Source organism: Perna viridis, chromosome 10 (genome assembly GCF_037379345.1).
Source record: "Perna viridis isolate PV_CMFRI_1.1 ecotype Kerala chromosome 10, ASM3737934v1, whole genome shotgun sequence".
Taxonomy (NCBI): domain Eukaryota; kingdom Metazoa; phylum Mollusca; class Bivalvia; order Mytilida; family Mytilidae; genus Perna; species Perna viridis.
The window spans coordinates 24894939-24913833 of NC_142454.1; the positions used below are offsets into that span (position 1 = coordinate 24894939).

General features: G+C 32.1%; 2 protein-coding genes across 2 annotated transcripts; one reads left to right on the forward strand and one right to left on the reverse strand.

The window, feature by feature from the left end:
* Positions 1–769: 769 nt before the first annotated feature.
* Positions 770–7282, reverse strand: LOC148605091 (uncharacterized). The gene is made up of 6 exons (XM_088547545.1): positions 7278–7282; positions 6120–6203; positions 3404–3463; positions 2771–2842; positions 2053–2265; positions 770–1038 (listed from the first exon to the last, which is right to left on the reverse strand). Exons 1-6 carry the CDS (start codon positions 7280–7282, stop codon positions 771–773), a joined length of 702 nt encoding a protein of 233 aa, XP_088403671.1. The 3' UTR covers position 770.
* A 274-nt stretch (positions 7283–7556) lies between these two features.
* LOC148605092 (GTPase IMAP family member 9-like) lies at positions 7557–18841 on the forward strand. The gene is made up of 4 exons (XM_088547546.1): positions 7557–7571; positions 8306–8452; positions 9274–9351; positions 17711–18841. The coding sequence occupies exons 1-4, from the start codon at positions 7557–7559 to the stop codon at positions 18590–18592; spliced, it is 1122 nt and encodes a 373-aa protein (XP_088403672.1). The 3' UTR covers positions 18593–18841.
* Positions 18842–18895: the final 54 nt, after the last annotated feature.

Sequence of the window (18895 nt, forward strand, 5' to 3'; positions counted from 1 at the left end):
CCTATATAATCAATATAAATAACCTTGGATTTCTCGAACTTCAATTTCTCGAAAACTCGAACTGACTAGTCGGTCCGTTCGGTAATAAATCTTAGAGAATAACCCTCACTAACTCGAACTCGTCAGCCATTTTGTCAGCTTGGGTAATAAAAGGTGTGAAAAACTGAAACCCTATCATTAATCAATGTCATTTTAGTTAATTACAGGTAATATTTAAGTCATCACTAATTAGGTAGTTTTGATCTTAACATAAAACTAATTGAAGTTCGAGAATGTTCCGAAGTCGGTATAATGAAACCATGAAAAAAAAATCGGATGAAAACAAATTACTGACCAATGAACCCGCACTCAGGACATTTTTAAAAGAAAAACAGCATTTTTAATGTCCACAAATCGACATAATCTTCTGAAAGCGAATGAAAAAGACCCACGAACTATCACAACTTCGAAGGAAGTAAGCAATTCCTAATGATAAGTCGAACTCGGACCGGCAACGAAAGAAATCCGGAAATATACGAACTTCCATTTCTCAAACTCCCAATAACTCGAACACATTTCAATGGTCCCTTGGAGTTTGACTGTATAGACTTCCTTATTTACCCTTAAGTTGGATTATCTCTCTTCAGAGCCCTCTAGCAGTAATTATGTTCCATCATGCACATCTACATATAATACCCACCCTTCCTATTAAATTTAAGGGGTGAATAACCTTCTGCAATACGTGAATGGCATGCTGAAAAACAAAAACATTTAAACAGAAATTATGGTATCTATATTTTTTGACAGACACAATGATTCATATGAATAAGCACTAAACGTAAAATAAGTCTATGTGGGTTCAGATTTAACGGGTGTTTCTTGTGACAGAGAGGGAGGATACTGGTCATCATTAAATGTACAAGTCTACATGGGTTCAGATTTAACGGGTGTTTCCTGTGACAGAGTGGGAGGATACTGGTCATCATCATCTTTCTCTTTCTTGATTTTTTCTTCCTGTGTTTACTTTTATGATTATGTGACTCTTCATCATCCTTTTTCCTATAATCAAAAAAATTTCCAATAGGATTTTTCTTTAACTTTAATTATCATACGCATTTTATATTTGTATTAGCCGTTTGGCTAAACGAATGAGCAAGTCATTTAAGACAATTTAAACGAAAGTAGGTGTCAATCAAGTCGTAGAAAATATTTTTATTCAAATTTTAACAGTATGTTATTTATGTGACGCCGAGTATATATACATATTAGTTTTGAAGGATGCATTTTTTTTTTGCTGAATCTGACCAATGACCATATTTGTGGATATCATTCTTCAGTTTCTCATAGGAATGTATGAGCAAAAATTATAGCAGTTCCCATTTTTCCTGCTAATTTTTCCATTTTAAAATCACACTTAACTTCATTTTTTTTTTCAGAATAAAATATCATTTTTAAATAATATTCAATGGTTAATAATACATGAACATCTATATTTAATGCCTGCATAGTGTTTGTAGTCTATGGAAAAGACTTACCAGGCCAAAAAAATATATTTGTACTGTATCAAAACAAACAATGTTAAAATAATAAAGAAAACATTTATGCATTTAAAAACATCATTATAGACATTCAACTCTAAGCTGATTTTTTTTCATGAAAAACTTAACAGCATCAAAAATCATTAAAAAAACATGAAAACAAGCACGAATACAGCAATTTAATTACAAATCAAAACATAGTCTTTCTTTCTTCCTAAGCAATACAATAGCGAAAAAGTATGAACACTTAATGAAGATTCTTTGGCATAAATATTATGGGAGTAGAACAGAGGTTCAAATAAGCACTGATCAGAAGTCCAGTACCCACCATTTCTGATGCGGAACCATTTACCTAAGTCCTGTTATACATTTACTCTTATTGAGAACTTTTTACTTTCTTCTTGTGGACTTTTCATTTAGGTTGCAAAAATTCTTGACCTTTCACTCTCAAAGTAAATGAGAACCCTTGTAGAACCTACAATATCTTGGAAGTTCCTCAGAATTATTAACCCTCCTTAAATAACCCATAAATTACCTTCTGGATGATTTATGTCTATCTCTGTCTTTATCTTTTTCCTCTTTGATTCTGATATCCCTGGATCCCTCCCTGGTCCGTGATGAATCCCTTTCTCTATAACGATCCCTATCCCTGTCACGATCCCTGTCCCGGTCCCTATCCTTTTTGCGATCCCTGTCCCGGTCACGATCTCTATCTCTGTAACGATCTCTGTCTTTTCTGTATGGACTCCTGAAAAAATTGAAATCTTCAATAAATCATAAATAACCACAACTGGAGGCTCTGAAGAACCAAAAATTCCTCACCTAGAAAATTTGAAGTCTGGTGACTATGTCATTTGATCAAGTAAAACCGAAAAAAAGTCTTTTAAAAAGTTCCTTTAAGAAAGTTTTCCTCCTTAGACCATTTCTGCTTAGACCTTTTAACCTTGGTTTAAAAATCAGTAGCACAGAGATATGCCAAATCATATTTCCCTAGAAGTATTTCTACAGACAGTTTTGGAAGGGTGCAGGTGCCCAGCCCTTTTCTATAGATTTTATAATTGCCTTGCCATTTTCTGTCAATTTTTCCTATATAGATATTAATGCCTGCACGACTTGCCTTCAAATAAAAAACATACTAAGCATACCCTTTTCTTGGATTACCCACTTCTTTTCAAAAGCTACAGGTAACATTATTTAATGGTTTAAATAACAAAATAAAGAAGTGCTAGCAAAAACAATACTAACGAATTTACCTGTCTCTCTCACGATCTCGGTCTCTGTAGTCTCTTCTTTCTCTGTATCTGTAATCTCTCTCACTCCCAGAACTAAAACAAATAAACAATGAAACCTTATCTTGTTATAGCTATGGTCCAAGGAATCAGGAGTAAAATCTTGCTACAAAGATATTTGAAGGGCTCTTTAAGGAAATTCCAAATTCATATAATAACATTTTTTTCTCAGACTTTTATAGTTCTGACTGTGAAAGAAAATAAAGAGATATCTTATAAAACCATGATATACATAAATATAAAATAAAAAGAGTAAAATAATCCAACAATATTCAGATTATCCTTTCTGGGTCCCTTTCATCCTATCATAAATATGATTATATGGTTGACTTAATAAAGAAGTTTGGGCAAAAATAGAAGAGTTGGGAAATCAACTATAACAGACAGAAAGGAAATGGAAGTGGGTAGTTTATATCTTGAAAAAGAAAGACAATAGTTTTATATGGCAAAAACTAGACTGGAATACTTAAGGACAGAAAACGACTGTAGACTAAAACCTGAAAAGCATAAGGATAGGAATGGATGGAGAGCTTATGTTGTCACTCTATGTTTACCACTGGATAAAAGGTACCGGTATATAAGTCAGGAAAGTCATACTTGCTGAAGTCTGATTCAGATCCGGCCGGACTTCCTCCATCCCATCTATAACCAGAACTTCTGACAAAATAGGAAGATAAACAATAGAGGTATATCAGTTATTCAACATTCAGCAGCAAATACAATTGAATACGCCATTCAAAGGTAATTTTTTTATCTCAGGTCATTTTCGTGAAAAACCAATAAGAAAGAGACATTCCTTTTGAAAAATTTACAGCCTGAAAAATGAGCAATGAGATTTTTCACATCAATTAGATAAATAGCAATAGAAAAATTGTGTAGTTCTTTATACATTTTTATTTAATCATTTTGTAAATCTAGAAGAGAGGAAGTAGAGATGAGAACCAATTTTTACAGGCCTTATTGCAAGTCATTTCCCTTCATATCTCATTATTAAAGACAATACAAAAAAATAACTGTGAATTTTCTTCAGGTTTGTAAGGGTTACTTAAAGTTCAGAAATTGTCTCAATATTCTTTATTTCTTCAAACTGAGTAACCAAATTTTCAAAGCAATGTACTAATTTCATTACATTGTTGGAGTGAGATTTTCTCAATATCATGAAACTCAAGTGGCTAAGTGCAGACAAAACTGTAACGTTATTGTATACAAATAAAAAGATTTTCTGATTAACTACTTAAAAAGATTCACAAACATTGACAATTAATTCAAATATAAACCTAGCACCAATGAGTTATATGCAAGGTCATTGGAATCAGCTCAAGGTGATTCGCAATAGAAGCAGGAGTTGTCAATATACCAAACACCACATGCATATTTCATCATGCAACCAGATACATAGCAGGCTTTAGGGATAAAACTACTCACTTTTTCTTTCTGTTTTAGTGAATGTTAGATGTAAGTACTCAGATAAATCATAAATGTAGGACACAGTGAAAATTATAAAAACCAAACCCTAAATATTCCCAATTAATGCCTTCACTAAACCCTAAAGTACCAATCCTAACAATTCTACATTTTGTCACTGAATCAAACCCGTTTGATGCTTTTCAAAATTGTGTTCATTACAAAACATTTCAGCCCACTAGTACCTAATAAAGCAGTTTCACTATATATACATCTAATACATTGTGATTTAAAGGATTTGTGGGTCGACTTTAAACAAATGTATAATATCAAAATATTTTTTCTTCTAACAAGTTTCTTGTTTTCTGGTCCTTATTATAGTTAATTTAGTTTATAGGTGACGGCTGTTCCAGTAAAACATATGAGGGACGGGGAAAAGCCACTTTTATTCTTTGTATATAGGTAGATGTTCAGGTCTCTTGACAAAATGTAAAGTTTATACAAAACATCAATAGAACTTCCATGGGTGGCTCCGTTGGTGAATAAGTGCCTTCCCCGGGTACTTCATATCTTTTATTGGAACAGCCTTGACAAAAAATTGAGAAACTGTCACAAGAGTCAGATAAACATTAAATTATTATCAGTAGGGTGAACACTCAGCTTTAAGTTCAGGATCAATTAAGTCAATGTTTTTGCTCCGAATGATATTGGGATGTTTCCACACCAAATGTTTGATCTTGTCCAATACGCTTTACATTACATTTACATGCAACACATAATGGAATGAAGTTAGTGGTCCCTTACTTTACGGCTGACTGATGTTCATTCAAATAACTAACTGTATTAAAACATACGTGCTGTCCATTGAGAAAGAGAATGCATGAAAAGATTAGAAAAACACAAAAAAATATTACTTGAGCTTATATAACATGTTTAAATTAACAGATATCCAAAACTAAATAATAGGTAAACAAATAAAAGTTTTTTTGGTCTTTTTTAGTGAATAACCTAACTTAAATTCTTCTATAGAAAAGGGGTTAATACAGATAATTATGCAAGGAGGGTTCCAGGCTATATTTTGTTTCATTTTTGATCATTAAACAAAATTAAGAAAACATTCAAACAAAAAGGGACCCCAGAGCACTCCCTTGGATCCCGCAATGGAATCAGATCCATACCTGAACTGCTTATATGTACATGTTTATTGATAAAAGGGTATGGATTAAATCACTTGCCTTTGCTGGATATTTGTGAGATATACATTACATTGATTGTTAACAAAACAGACATATTAGTAAAGACTATGAACATTCCTTGTACAAACTGATTACAAACAAAGCATTGCCAGGCAGGTACCCTAGTTTATAACGATGATTAAGTGAGTACAATGCATTGTATCATCTGCATGTTGTATGAGACATCAAGTACTTATTGTAATAGAAGCTTTTAAGTAAAGTAATAAGGTTAATTAGTGGGCTTAATAAATGATACACCTGCTTGCTACATGAAAAACTATTAGGCTGCTTTATCTCCCTTTGCAAGCATACAAAAGTAATCATACTGCTTCATATACATCTTGATATGATGTCCAACATTTGCTGAAAGTTTCATCAATATCCATTGAATAGTTCAGGAGGAGTCTTACTTACAAACTTTTAAATACAATGTATATAAATCCCATTTAAAACCATTCATGCACATCTACATATAATGCCAATCTATCATTAGTGTCATCATATTTTTTAAATAGTTAAGAGTTGCATTGCTTATAAGGTATATGGACAGACAGACAAATAAACCCCAACATTGTTTGCAGGAGGTACACTAAACAATAGAATATATTCAATTACTCTAATAACTAGAACCTGCCTGTCTTTAGTACATGTATCAGTGTCTATGACCTATTTACCTATTATCCCAGGTATCATGTGAATCTGTGTAAGATGAACTATAGTTCTGTGAATCATAATAATTGGATCCTCGTTCATCAAATCTGTAATATAAAGCAGCAAAACAATGCAATTATTTAAGAAATAACGTAGGGGATTTTTAATGTCCATTTCCTGTTACCCAAGAAAAGTGAAAAACAATTCATCACAGCAATTTGTTTGTATTTCCATTGGATATGTCATTTTCCATATGTCTGATCATTGTAATCATATTTGGGTAGAGCAAATTCTACTCTAAACAATTAAAATCTATAGAGGCAAGCTGTTATATTCCAATGGGAACAAATTGTGCTCCTTTACTTGCTGACCTATTCCTTCACTCTTATGAGGCTGACTTTACAGCTGATCTGATCAGAAAGAAAGAATATCGTTTGGCTAGATCCTTCAATCTCAGTTTCCGCTATATAGATGACGTATTATCTTTAAACAATCCTAATTTCGGGGATTTGTTACATCGCATCTACCCAAAAGTACTTGAGATAAAGGATACTACAGACACTGTGAAGTCAGCCTCATATTTTGACCTACACTTAGAAATCGATGGTAAAGGAAAACTATTGACCAAACTTTACGACAAACGTGATGACTTTTCATTCAGAATTGTCAACTTTCCTTTCATCTGTGGCAACATCCCTTCGGCTCTTGCGTATGGAGTGTTCATATCACAACTCATACGTTATGCAAGAGCTTGCCGAAACTACGCAAACTTTTTGTATCACGCTAGAACTCTAACAAATGGGCTTCTGGAACATGGTTATGTTGCTTCTAGATTGAAGTCATCACTACAGAAGTTTTATGGTCGTTATCATGAACTCGTGGATCGTTATGGTGTATCCATCAGCAACATGAAAACTGATTTATTATACACAACAAAGAACATAAAGTAACTAAAATCATACATACAAAGTAACAAAAGTAAATGAGCAACTCGGACTCCATTGGGAACAAATTATGCTCCGCTACTTGCTGACCCATTCCTCTATGAAGCTTACTTTATATTTCATCTGATCCAGACCAAAACCGAAACAAAACACTACTTGTTTTGAAGGTTATGTACATAGATTATGCAAGAAATTGAGATTAAGGACACTACAGTTACTATGAAGTTGGCTTCATACCTCATGCCAGACCGTGCCGTCACTACGCAGATTTTGTACCGTGGTAGACTTCGTACAATTAGGCTTCTGGAACAGGGTTATGTTGCAACATATGATTAAAGTCATCACTACAGAATTTTAATAGTCGTCATCATTAACTCGCGGATTGCTGTAGTAAATCCATCTGCACCATGAGAATCGATTTGTTCACCGTGTCATAGTTTTTCTTTTCTCTTTGTCTATCCCGGACGTTACATTTATTGAGCAACTAAGCGGCCTTTTTTTCTAGAAAAGTAGAGCATGTTTACCATTTTGGTGAACCAATCTAGTTCATGCTACCTGTTTTTAGTGAAGTCCGGGTGGCTCATTTAATTGTGTAATCTTTGTACCTGATCATTTGTTCAATTCATGATCTTTGTTTTGTGTGTGTTTTTTCTTGGAATGCTTTCTTTTGATTTCTGCTCAAATTTTGGTTTTTGGTTCCCTTGATAACGTCTTCAGTATTAACAGAAAAAAATGATATGCAGAAAATAATCCATCTATTTATATATCTAAGTTAACGCTTTTATAAATTTACATTAGGCTGCATGTTATTTTGAGTCGTTTTACTAAGCCTTCCAAATCATCAGTAAAAAGTTCAGAACTTGTGAAATGTCGCTTTCTAAATTTGATTTACCATTAATTTTATTTCAAACATAAACAGATGAAATTTCTCTCTAACCGCTAAATTTAATTTAAAAAACTTGCATACATTTTTTTAACATATGATATCATTACGAACCTCCTTTATTATTTTCCATCTTAATGATTTTTTTCTATTATTCTTGGTGCAAAATATGGACAAAGTCATTGTATGAAAACTATCTTCTAATCCACATCTTTTTCTTGAATTTTTATTACATGATGCCATTGTACATCTTCCGCTATGTTTTTCATTTAAATTATTTTTAGGTTGCCTATAAGGTTTCTATGGAAGGGAGCGGAGATAGGGTGTCACCAAGTGAGCTTTGCTAACAGTATATGGTTTAAAATCAATTGTTTGTCTTTAGATCGGTACCATCTTTACGGAATTATGTGTCTGTAGAGTTGAAAGGAACAAAAGTTTGTCATTACTGCTTACTGAAAGTTTACCTCGTGATATACTTTTCTACTCTGGTTTCCAAGACCCCATTGCAGATACGTTTTTTGGCATTGAGGTAATTTTGTGTTTCGGTTATAAATATATTTGCTTGTATCAATTCCGCTCATATGCTGGAAGAGAGGGAATTCGGAGTCTTGCAAATGGCCTTTTAAAAAGAATTTAATACTTTGTTTACTGATCTGAATTAATTATATTTCTATGGGTTATTTTCGGTTATAATAGGTCAAATATTCTACGGGTTTTATCATATTTTTTTTTCAAATATCTGAATTTAAAATGAAATGAATACTTCAACATTATATATCTTATGCAAATCGGCATTTTTTAATTTATTATAACATTGCTGTTAAATAGCATAGATTTTGTTTACTTTGTAAAATTGTAAAATAAGATATATGCTGATATTTCAGAGAGTATATCCAGCTTATCTCGAAATACTTATTTTGAATAACCAGTGTTTTAACCCGCAAAAGAAAGATATCATGATCTGTCTAAAACTAATTTGCCTGATTTAATGTAAAATATAGGAACTACGTTTCGATAAACATAACAAACCTTGTTATTTTCTATAGAGACCAATTAAACCAAACTTATTGATAAATTGACATTTTAAAACCCACAATTACGTACGTTACTTTCTGTCTAATCTTCTGCGAGGATCAATACCATGAGCATCATATTTTTGCACTAGTAAATGTTACTAGTTCATAATGTTGAACCAATTGTATTGATTCCTAAATCTTTCTTGTATTTTATCTTTTTTAGAAGCGCATGTATCAATTAAATAATTATTTATATTTTATCAATGAATCAATGAAAAACAAAACGAAACTTTATGTAATTTCGTATTATATTCAATAGATTCCTTCATTTTAGTTTGCAGTTGATAATGAAATGCGTATTATTTCACTAGGTAAAATTGGATCAGCAAAAAGGCATACCGGCAATACAATTGTATGTGAGGAGAGGTCTTTTCCCGACCCAGACGGTATAGTTTCGCTTTTTACCCTTTGACTTTACGTATGCTATTCTATGAAAGACAAGTCAACTGTTTCCCGAATGGCCAAATACTGATAACTTAGTGGCGTTCGAAAAAACTGTACAGAACATTTTTTTCTTGAAAGAAATGTAGAAACTTAGAAGTAAAAGGAACAAAATTTTACTGCGTCGGCTATTTTTTTTTTAAAGATAATCAGTTGCCAAATGAGGTGACAATGAAAGAATTTGTTAAATATGTCAGTCTTTCAGCTCCGGTTGTGAATTACATTTTGCTAATCCTGCAGATTGGGAGATCATTACCATGAGAAAAAATTCCGTAAAAGAGTTTCTTTCCATGTTTAGAGAACAAGCCAAAAAGAATTATATGACAATTTTGTTTCCAAAGATTGACACTTTAGATGACGGGAAAATGTCCGAGCAAGAGCGCTTCAAATCCTATTTTGAGTCCATTCCAGATGATTTGCGTGATGTTATCGATATGTGTGGAAAATGCTGTATTTGCATCAATAACAGAACGCAAGACAAAAAGGAGAAAAGAACAAGTCAATCGTTGACATGATAAATGAGATGATTCATAAAAATGCTTGAAATTATATTTGAACGAAGAGGAAAATAACGGATGCAATTAGGAAACAACGGGAAGAACTTAAAAGAGTAAGAGAACGTCAAGAAGTAATCAATAGAATGATTAAAAAGAAGAGAGAATGGGAAAAGAAAAAAATGGAGATGGAATTGCAAAAAAAATAAGAAATATGAGAAGAAAACGAAATTAACCAAAAACTCCAGAGGAGAGAAGTAGGTGGGATCTTATAAAACAGCAGATTGCAGAACCGTACTTCATTACTAAACTTGCTGGTGGAGTCTTGGCATTTGTTAACTTTAATTGGTTTAAAGTAGAAATGATACAATGCTTATTTACAAAAAAATTCAATCTGATAGTAATGCTTAAAGCTAATGTTTGCTATTATTTTTGTGATTTCGTGGAAGATTTTAAATAACTCAATCATTTACTTTCCCATATACAACAATAGCTAAAATGAAATAGCTAATTCTTAAAATAAATGTTGCAAATTGTCTTTGTTTAAACATTTTGGTCTGATTGTGAAGGACTTTCGTGAAAGTGACGAAAAATTTTGTATTGAAGGCAGCTATACCTAAAGAACTGGTAGAAATTGAAGCATCTGGTTTCAATGGTTTGTCAGGTAAAAAAAAATAATTAGTATATTTAATACAAGAAAAATAAAGGCTAGAAAAGAATATATTATATTTAATGTTCAAGGAGTTTGCGAAGGCGAAATGTGTCTTAAATGTATATATGATTTATAATTTATGAAAATATTTTTTTTCCAAAAACAAACAGAAATGGACATTCCCTTTAAAATCTTACTAAAGACTTTGGATTGACAGCAATGATTCCTAGTCCAGTTTTGCTGTTTAGGGGATAGTTTACTAGCCAACTTAAAACATTGTGGAATTTTATTTCTTTAATAACTATAATTTTTGTACAACATGCAATATTTTTTAGGTGTATTTCATCTTAATACATAACGTTTTATTATATACATCTCTTGCAAAGTGGGTGTTATTTAATCATAGGGATTTCCGTCTTTCCTTCCGTTAATTACTCACTCCTCCTACACCAAAATATCGACAAAATATACCAAAACGTCTGCAGTGGGATGATTCGGCAAAGTCTAATATAACTTATAAGCTGATATGTAAACTCAAGTCGCAGCTGCTGAATGGGTGTTTCTTTTTTTAAATGAATGGCGATTTAAGCAAGAACAGGAAAAGGGGTTAGCTTTAAAGTCCTCAATTGGGTTCATTTTGAAGTTGAAAATTGTGTATGCACTAAGTTATAAACAGTATAGATTTGGGTGTTTCCTGCAATACCATTTGATTTTATTTCTAACATTTTTTACCAAGCACTTAAAATTATAAAACTTCAATCTTGACTTTGAAATTATTTTTTTCGAGGACAAAACAAACTTTTAGATTTGGTTTAGATTTTAAAACAAACATTAGTACAATAATTGATTTTATTGTTGAACTTTGGACCTTATTAAACAATTGTGAATAATAAGCAAATAAAATGCGTAACGTTTCGAATTTATCTAGCAATTATGACTCACCATCGTCTATCTCTTCAACCTATCATATAGACAATAGAAATTCAAACTAATATTTATTGAAACACATCTGTCTTTACTTTGATTTTTGATGTTATCAGTCAGAATAAGAGAGGCTATCACGGGACTACCGTAATACACTACAAAATATGACAAAATATTCGTAAATTTAATTTTAATTTCAGATGTAAAAAAAGAGTACTATTACAAATTAGTTTTATTATTTTTTTTATTATTATTTTATTTAATTATTTATTTATTCAATTACAAGTTTTATCATTTATATGAAGATAAGAAATATTTCTTTCTTAAGAAAGTCATTTTTCTTCTTAATTCAATTGTGAATTTGTTTTGAATCGTCTTTCGGTATTTCTGATATTTGGTATCTGATATCAACTTTGAAGCCAATGCAGCAATAAGATGGACATGTACTTGGACGCGTATTCCTAATATATTTTTTAAACTGAAAGACGAATAAAATACTAATTTTCACACGTCATCATATTATATTCCCGCGTTACAGCGTATAGAGGGAAATTTTTGTATTTAGTGATCGAGTAGGCCCAATAGTATATTGATCACGTGACAAGTACGGTTTGTCAATTTATTGCCACAACTACACCAGGTCATACGTTTCCAATTCATGTTACATGTAGAACATGTGGCTGTTGTCATTTTTTGATTTTCTATTATATGATTTTTTGTTTCTATTTGTTATCATTACTGTCAGAGTAATTCTCTTGAGACGGTTATCGCATTGGGTTCTCATATACTTTTCCACTCCTTTTATTTTGGTGTTTTTTTACTGGTGTCTTCGTTAAAAGGGGTTATTGTTTCCTGTTTTCTTCATGTTTCATATATCTTTGCTTATAACATACTAACGTAACAATTTTTCATATCGTGAATATGAGATATGATTTATGTTGGTGACATGTATTTTATTTTTCTACTATGATAACTTATGCCAACTATGTGGGCTATCGACAGTCGTATGGATTGTTTCATTTTAATTGTGTCTAACAATAAAGCATAAATATTGATGATAATTTGATTCTTGTTAACTTTAAATTTACATTTTCGTGCAAACAAGTTTCAGCGGACCGAATGTATTGATTTAATGTTGATATATGTATTCGTAATGGAAGCTAGTCATTTCAAATCGGGTCTCTAGTCTTGCTATTCTGGTGGTTACACGTAAAGAGACGAAAAAGGATCATCACCCTAAAATATATATATATTTTTAATTTCAGTTTGATTTGGAATTTTTTGCCTTACAAAAATTCCTAGTTCATTTTTTGCAAATAACTCAAAAATTGTTGGTTTAGCTAAAATCTGGTAGGGGTGAAGTTGTTCAGCATTATAAGACGTACCTATGTCGAAATTTTTAGAACGATCCATTGACGGATGCTTGAGATTTTTTTACATTACCAAATTTGGATACTTTTCCTCTGAATTTATTGGCAGGATTATAACTTAAATTTGCTTGAATTTTCCTTAGGATGTCTCTAATAGTTTCTGTGTTGGGACTTTTGCTTCGACATAAATATGACCACTGTTACTTAAAATATACCATAGAGATCAACTTAAAGATTTATAAAAATAGGGTTTAAATTAATTCCGAGAGTAAAATTGATCGGCATTGTGAGACGGCCTGTGCCCAAATGTTCAGACCTGTTGACTGACGATAGGTATATATCCCTAAGAGCCAAAAATGACTATGAGAGATTTATTTTATAATTTGAAAACTGGGTAGATAACTATAGAGATGCTTTTTTATTGATCAAATGAGTCTTATTACAATAATACGTCTGAATCAAGAGTCCAATTTTAAATTATTTCTTTCGAAGGCTAAACTTCAAACCACAAATGACATAGATTTGGCATCCTTCTATACATCTTGCAGTCTGTGTACTACACATCAGGTATGTCTTTCTATTCTACACCAATGCTATTACAAAACCTACATCCTTATGCTCATTGATTGTTAGACGTTCATTATCAATTGAAAGTAACACTTCAAGTTTTGGTCTGTTATTTCACAAATATATCCAAATCTGTTCGTAGATTTTTTTTTCAAAATTGTCTGTTGATAAAAGTTCATTTGAACTCTGACTAAATGAGTGAAGAAAATTGTCCAATCCATTGTCAATGAAATGCATGAAACATGAAAATATTTTTGTTTAGTTATTACTTATTTCATTTCAATGGTATTGAATGAGCAGATGCATTTCAAATCAAATGTGTATGTACAAGAAATGTCAGCCATCATTAATTTTGTAATCTAACTTTTTGGAAGATTTTGACTTGACTTTTTATGAGCAACTCGGCGGGTGTTCCTAGAAAAGCAGAGGACGCTTACCCTACCGGTGCACCTGGTCCATGCTCCCAGTTTTTAGTGGAGTCCGAGTTGCTCATTTACTTTTGTTACTTTGTATGTATGATTTTAGTTACTTTATGTTCTTTGTTGTGTATGTCTGTTTTCCATGTCTAGTCTTTGTCCCTGGATTACATTCTTTTGATTACCGCTATAACCTTGGTTTCCTTGATTACTCTTTGACGGTTTTGTCCTGTTTTTGTCTCTATTCCACTTATTACAGCATTGAGGTCAGGGATTCATTCCCGAGAAATTTACTGGACCTTTGAAAACAAAAAAATGTAACTTTCATGTTTACAAAAATATTTACATGTACATGCACTTGTAATAATTGTTGTGAAAAACAATACAAAAAAGTTTATAAATAAGGAATTATTTTAGAACCTGCCACATCAGTATTATAAGCACACCTGAACACGGTTTAAAGACAACTGCGACTTTGAATTTTACATTGCAACTTGAGGGGCTTGATTAATAAATGACGTCTTTCGAGCACTTATGAAGAATGAGTACGTTGAGTAAAGATTCTCGACAAATCTTGGAAGAAAACGAATTTTGTTTGTTTAACTTTTTTTTGCTTTTGTTACTTTGTATGTATGATTTTAGTTAGTTTATGTTGTGTATGTCTGTTTTCCATGTCTAATGTTGTTTTATTCAGATTTATTTTTTTTTTATTACTCAACGCTTCATAAAAGGTTTCTTAAGGATTTCCTATTTTCCCTCAGAAGCCCTCGTTATAGTCAAAACAATGAATTGAAAAGATATGATACGGCAAACAATTGTCTCTGTTTCTCTTTTTCCTTATTTAATGCAACAGCTTGGAGTATCCCATTACATTACCATCACACAAATTTGTAATTTTCCAGAAAATTTCTGATTTCTAGATATTGTACAAGGGTTAAAATATGGCGCAATTATTTAGATAACTACAAAGTTAGGGAAATATACGTTAAAGACGGTAAGTTATTCAATTCTACACTCATTTCTGAAGTAGTTTTGTAAAGAAAGACACGGAGACGTCGTTTCTATTTATGTAAAACATTCATTGATTAACATTTATTACTTTGAATCCAAGCTATTGTAGTGATCTTTTACTTAAACATTGTATTAGAGATTCATAAATTAAAACAATGACAATAAACCGGTGTGTTTTAGCAAGGATATATACCTTTCGGAGGATTATAATAACTTCTTCTTCGAGATTTGCATCCATTAATTATTTCCGTCAGAAATTTTGAAAGCACTCGCTTGAAATAAGCACACTCTTGAAGTATGCTATCGACTTAATCGCTTTATCAAGGCCATTGTGAAGTACTGGCAGATTTTTTTTTCCAAATAAATAAATAAATGATTTAGTATTTTCAGCTTTGCGGTATATAACCATACACAATGATACAACCTCATTTTTAGAGGATATTTAGTTAATAATAATAATAATAGGGATAGGATATGTTGTCTATAAAGGTCGCCATTCTTAAATTTAATGTGATTGGCTCTCCGATATGGAGTGTTATATTCTTACATGACATAGAGCTTCTATTATCATAGATAGCATTCCTCTTCACATGGTTTAACTTTCAATAAGAAGCTCGATGGCTGTCTTATTAACTGTGCATCCACCCAACGGAAAACCTGCGTTGGGGGTTCAATTTAATAAAAAAAAATTTGTGATCCATTAAATGAGTTATGGCATAAAGAAGTCATTTGCACATATACAATGCAGTTAGACAAACAAACTGTCACAAACATCTTTTTAAAATTATTATATCGATTTGAAACAATGCTTACATCCTGACACTTTATGATAACCTGCTAATTTTTATTTATTTTCAGAAAGCAAACGCAACTAATTGTAACCACTAAAACTCGAACACACCGTTTGACGAATCCTGTGCAACTGAGTCACAGTATGTATGGATTGTTACGTAAGTTGGTTTTAATTACCTTATATTTTGATACCTTTCGTATTTATATACAAGCAACATATTGAAACTACACTAAAAACGTATGGTGCTATTTCTCTTTATGTTGGAAAATATATGAATGACTAGAGTATCTTCAAAATCATACACTGTGAAATCTGTCTAGACTCAGGTTTAGTCAAATGATCGGATACAAATAGATTCCAAAACGCATTTGAAATGGTGGCGAGGATTCAGAAAACGTTTGATTAACATTGATTCAAGACATACCAGTTTTTACAAGTTCATCAAACTGCCATTTAATTAGAATTAAAATACATCGTACAGTAAAATATTTTTATGTAATCAATTCTCATCAATTAATGGACTTAATTATAAAATCTGTCTATAAGCTTGTCTCCTTTAGATCAAAACATTTTTAATATTTTTTTTTCAGTCGTTATTTAATTGAATAACTGAAGGTTAATTAAAGATATTTTGAAAAGTTGCTCATTTTTTATATTAATCTGGTTTTTACCATTTGAAACTGGTTACACATTTTACTGAATGTTCAAGGCGAAAAATACTTTTCGTATTTCAACTAGGGATGGCTGTAAGGTTAGAAAATGATTAAATGAATATTTACTGCTGTCGTAATTTTTCATACTTAACTCATCGACCACAAAGAGTGGAGGTGACATATTTTTTTACTTCGTTTATTATTATCAGTTTTTATTATTACTTTTCCGTCATCTCCAATCTTCCTATCAAGGAACTTTTCAGGAAAAATCTCTTAAACCGTACAGCTGGTTCTAAAAAAATATTTGTACACATATCCGCAAGCTCCAGGCAGCGGTAGTCTTTCGTTTCCTCCCTTACAAACTGCTGCAGACAGACCTTTCGAAATTATCTCGCGTTATTCAAATCAAACGCCGTTTGACAATCGGATAACTTGCGTAAAATCATTCACTTTTCCCAACTTTTCAAGAATTTTGAAATTTTTGAGAGGGCTGTCTGCAGCTACTAGATAGAATTTCGAACGTCAGACGCTGTTTCGGAGTTTGACATCCGGTACCATCTAAAGTTGTATATGAGATTTACAAATAGTCGGTCATTTTAAAATGGCTACCAAATAAAGAAAAAGGTCAAAATATAGGACATTGCAATATCTTGGAAATCTAGGTAGCTTGAAATTTGAAAATTGATACGTGCAAAAATACCGGAAATGGTATATTATATGTTGCTAGTTACCATGGCGTCCGCATTTACGCCAAAATATCAAAATACTCAGATTCGGATGAAATTTGGTTTCTAGGATGTAAATGATATGCCGAATATAAATCATGAGGTATTATGACTATTTATAAATCCATGTTGCCATTGCCGCCGATTTCCCTGCCACAACTTCAAAATGCTGCGATTTGGAAAAAAATATTGCTTCTATATGAAAAAAATGATATGCCGAATCTGAAATGGTCAGGCCATTTGCGCACGCAGGTGACTTACCCCATATTTCGATAAACAAAAGCATATATATGTTCTTAGTTTTTTTTTGTTTTTTTTTTTTTCGTCAATTTCGGCGACATAATTGAACCATCTAAATGATTTTAAATGAATTGTTTTGGTTTTAAAATACTCCGAATTACATGTCAATCAATAACCGCGGCATAAACATCTTAATCAATTTTCAACATTAAAACTTCTATTTAAATTCATAAATTTGAGTGAAATTGGGCCCATACTTGTCGAACAGTCATGATGAAACTTGTTACACTGCCTACTGTTTGGTGAATGCCCAAATATCGTTCGCTTTGCAACAGAAATTCAAACAAGCTGGCTTTACTGCCGTTCGGATTTTTCATATTGGATCTTTTCCTTTTTTTCCCATTCATTATGACTTACCATAAAAGGGAGGCTTTATGCTTAAATCGTTGGTTTCCTTGACAATTTTAGTAGTACTGCGTACTAAATGTGTAGCGTATTCTGTGACGCCGGAATGTTTTCTACAATATCGGTTTCGTAAGGATAAAAAGGTGATTTTAGTCGATACTCCTGGTCTTTTTGATAGTCAAATGCCAAATGAGGTGACAAAAATTGAAATTGCTAAATGTATTGAACTCACTTCTCCTGGCGTTCATTGTTTTTTGCTCATCCTGAAAATAGGACGTTTTTCACCAGAAGAAAAGGATTCTGTTAAAGAATTTCTTTCAATGTTTGGAGAGCGAGCTAAAGATTACATCATAATTTTGTTAACAAACATTGACTCTTTAGACGAGGGAAAAATGTCCGACCAGGACCGATTAAAATCCTATATTAAATCAGTTCCAGAAGATATGCGGAACGTTGTCGAAATGTGTGATAATCGCGTTATCGGCTTTAACAACAAAGCACAAGAGAATAAGAAAAAAGAGCAAGTCGATCGACTTTTTGATATGATAAATGACATGATTAATAAAAATGGGGGAAATTGTTACACAAACGACATGTATAAAGAAACTGAGAAGAAAATACAGGAAGCAATAAGACAAATGCGGGAGAAAAAGGAAAAGGAGGAAAGAGAACGGCAAGAGAAAATAGAACGAATGATTAAAAATGAAAAAGAAAAAACAATTAAAAAGAACCTGGAAAGGGATTTGCAAAAGATAAAAGAAGAATACGAGATATTGCGAAGAAGAATGGATGATCGATATCGGGATGATTATAGACGTGAAATACAGAATGCTGAGCCGGGAATACTCCATAAACTTTTACACGGAACCTTGGATTATTTTAATCTCGGTCATTTCAAGTAAAAATGGCATCAGATCTAATTGCAATTCTACACACATTCTTTTTAATAATTACTCTTTCTACAATCGCAATAAAGGTTTGATCCACATCAAGAGTCTTTTCTGTGAGAAATGATATGTCACGACAGGTACTAATTCATTCTTGGTATTCAGAGTTTTATCAAATATTGAATTTTATACTTAAATGTATCATTGATTAAACGATCAATAAATATGTTCTAAAACACAGCAAAGTTACACTGCACTAAATACTTCAATACCAATTTGCAATCGATCAACTACAATGTACATGTACCTATGATTTCT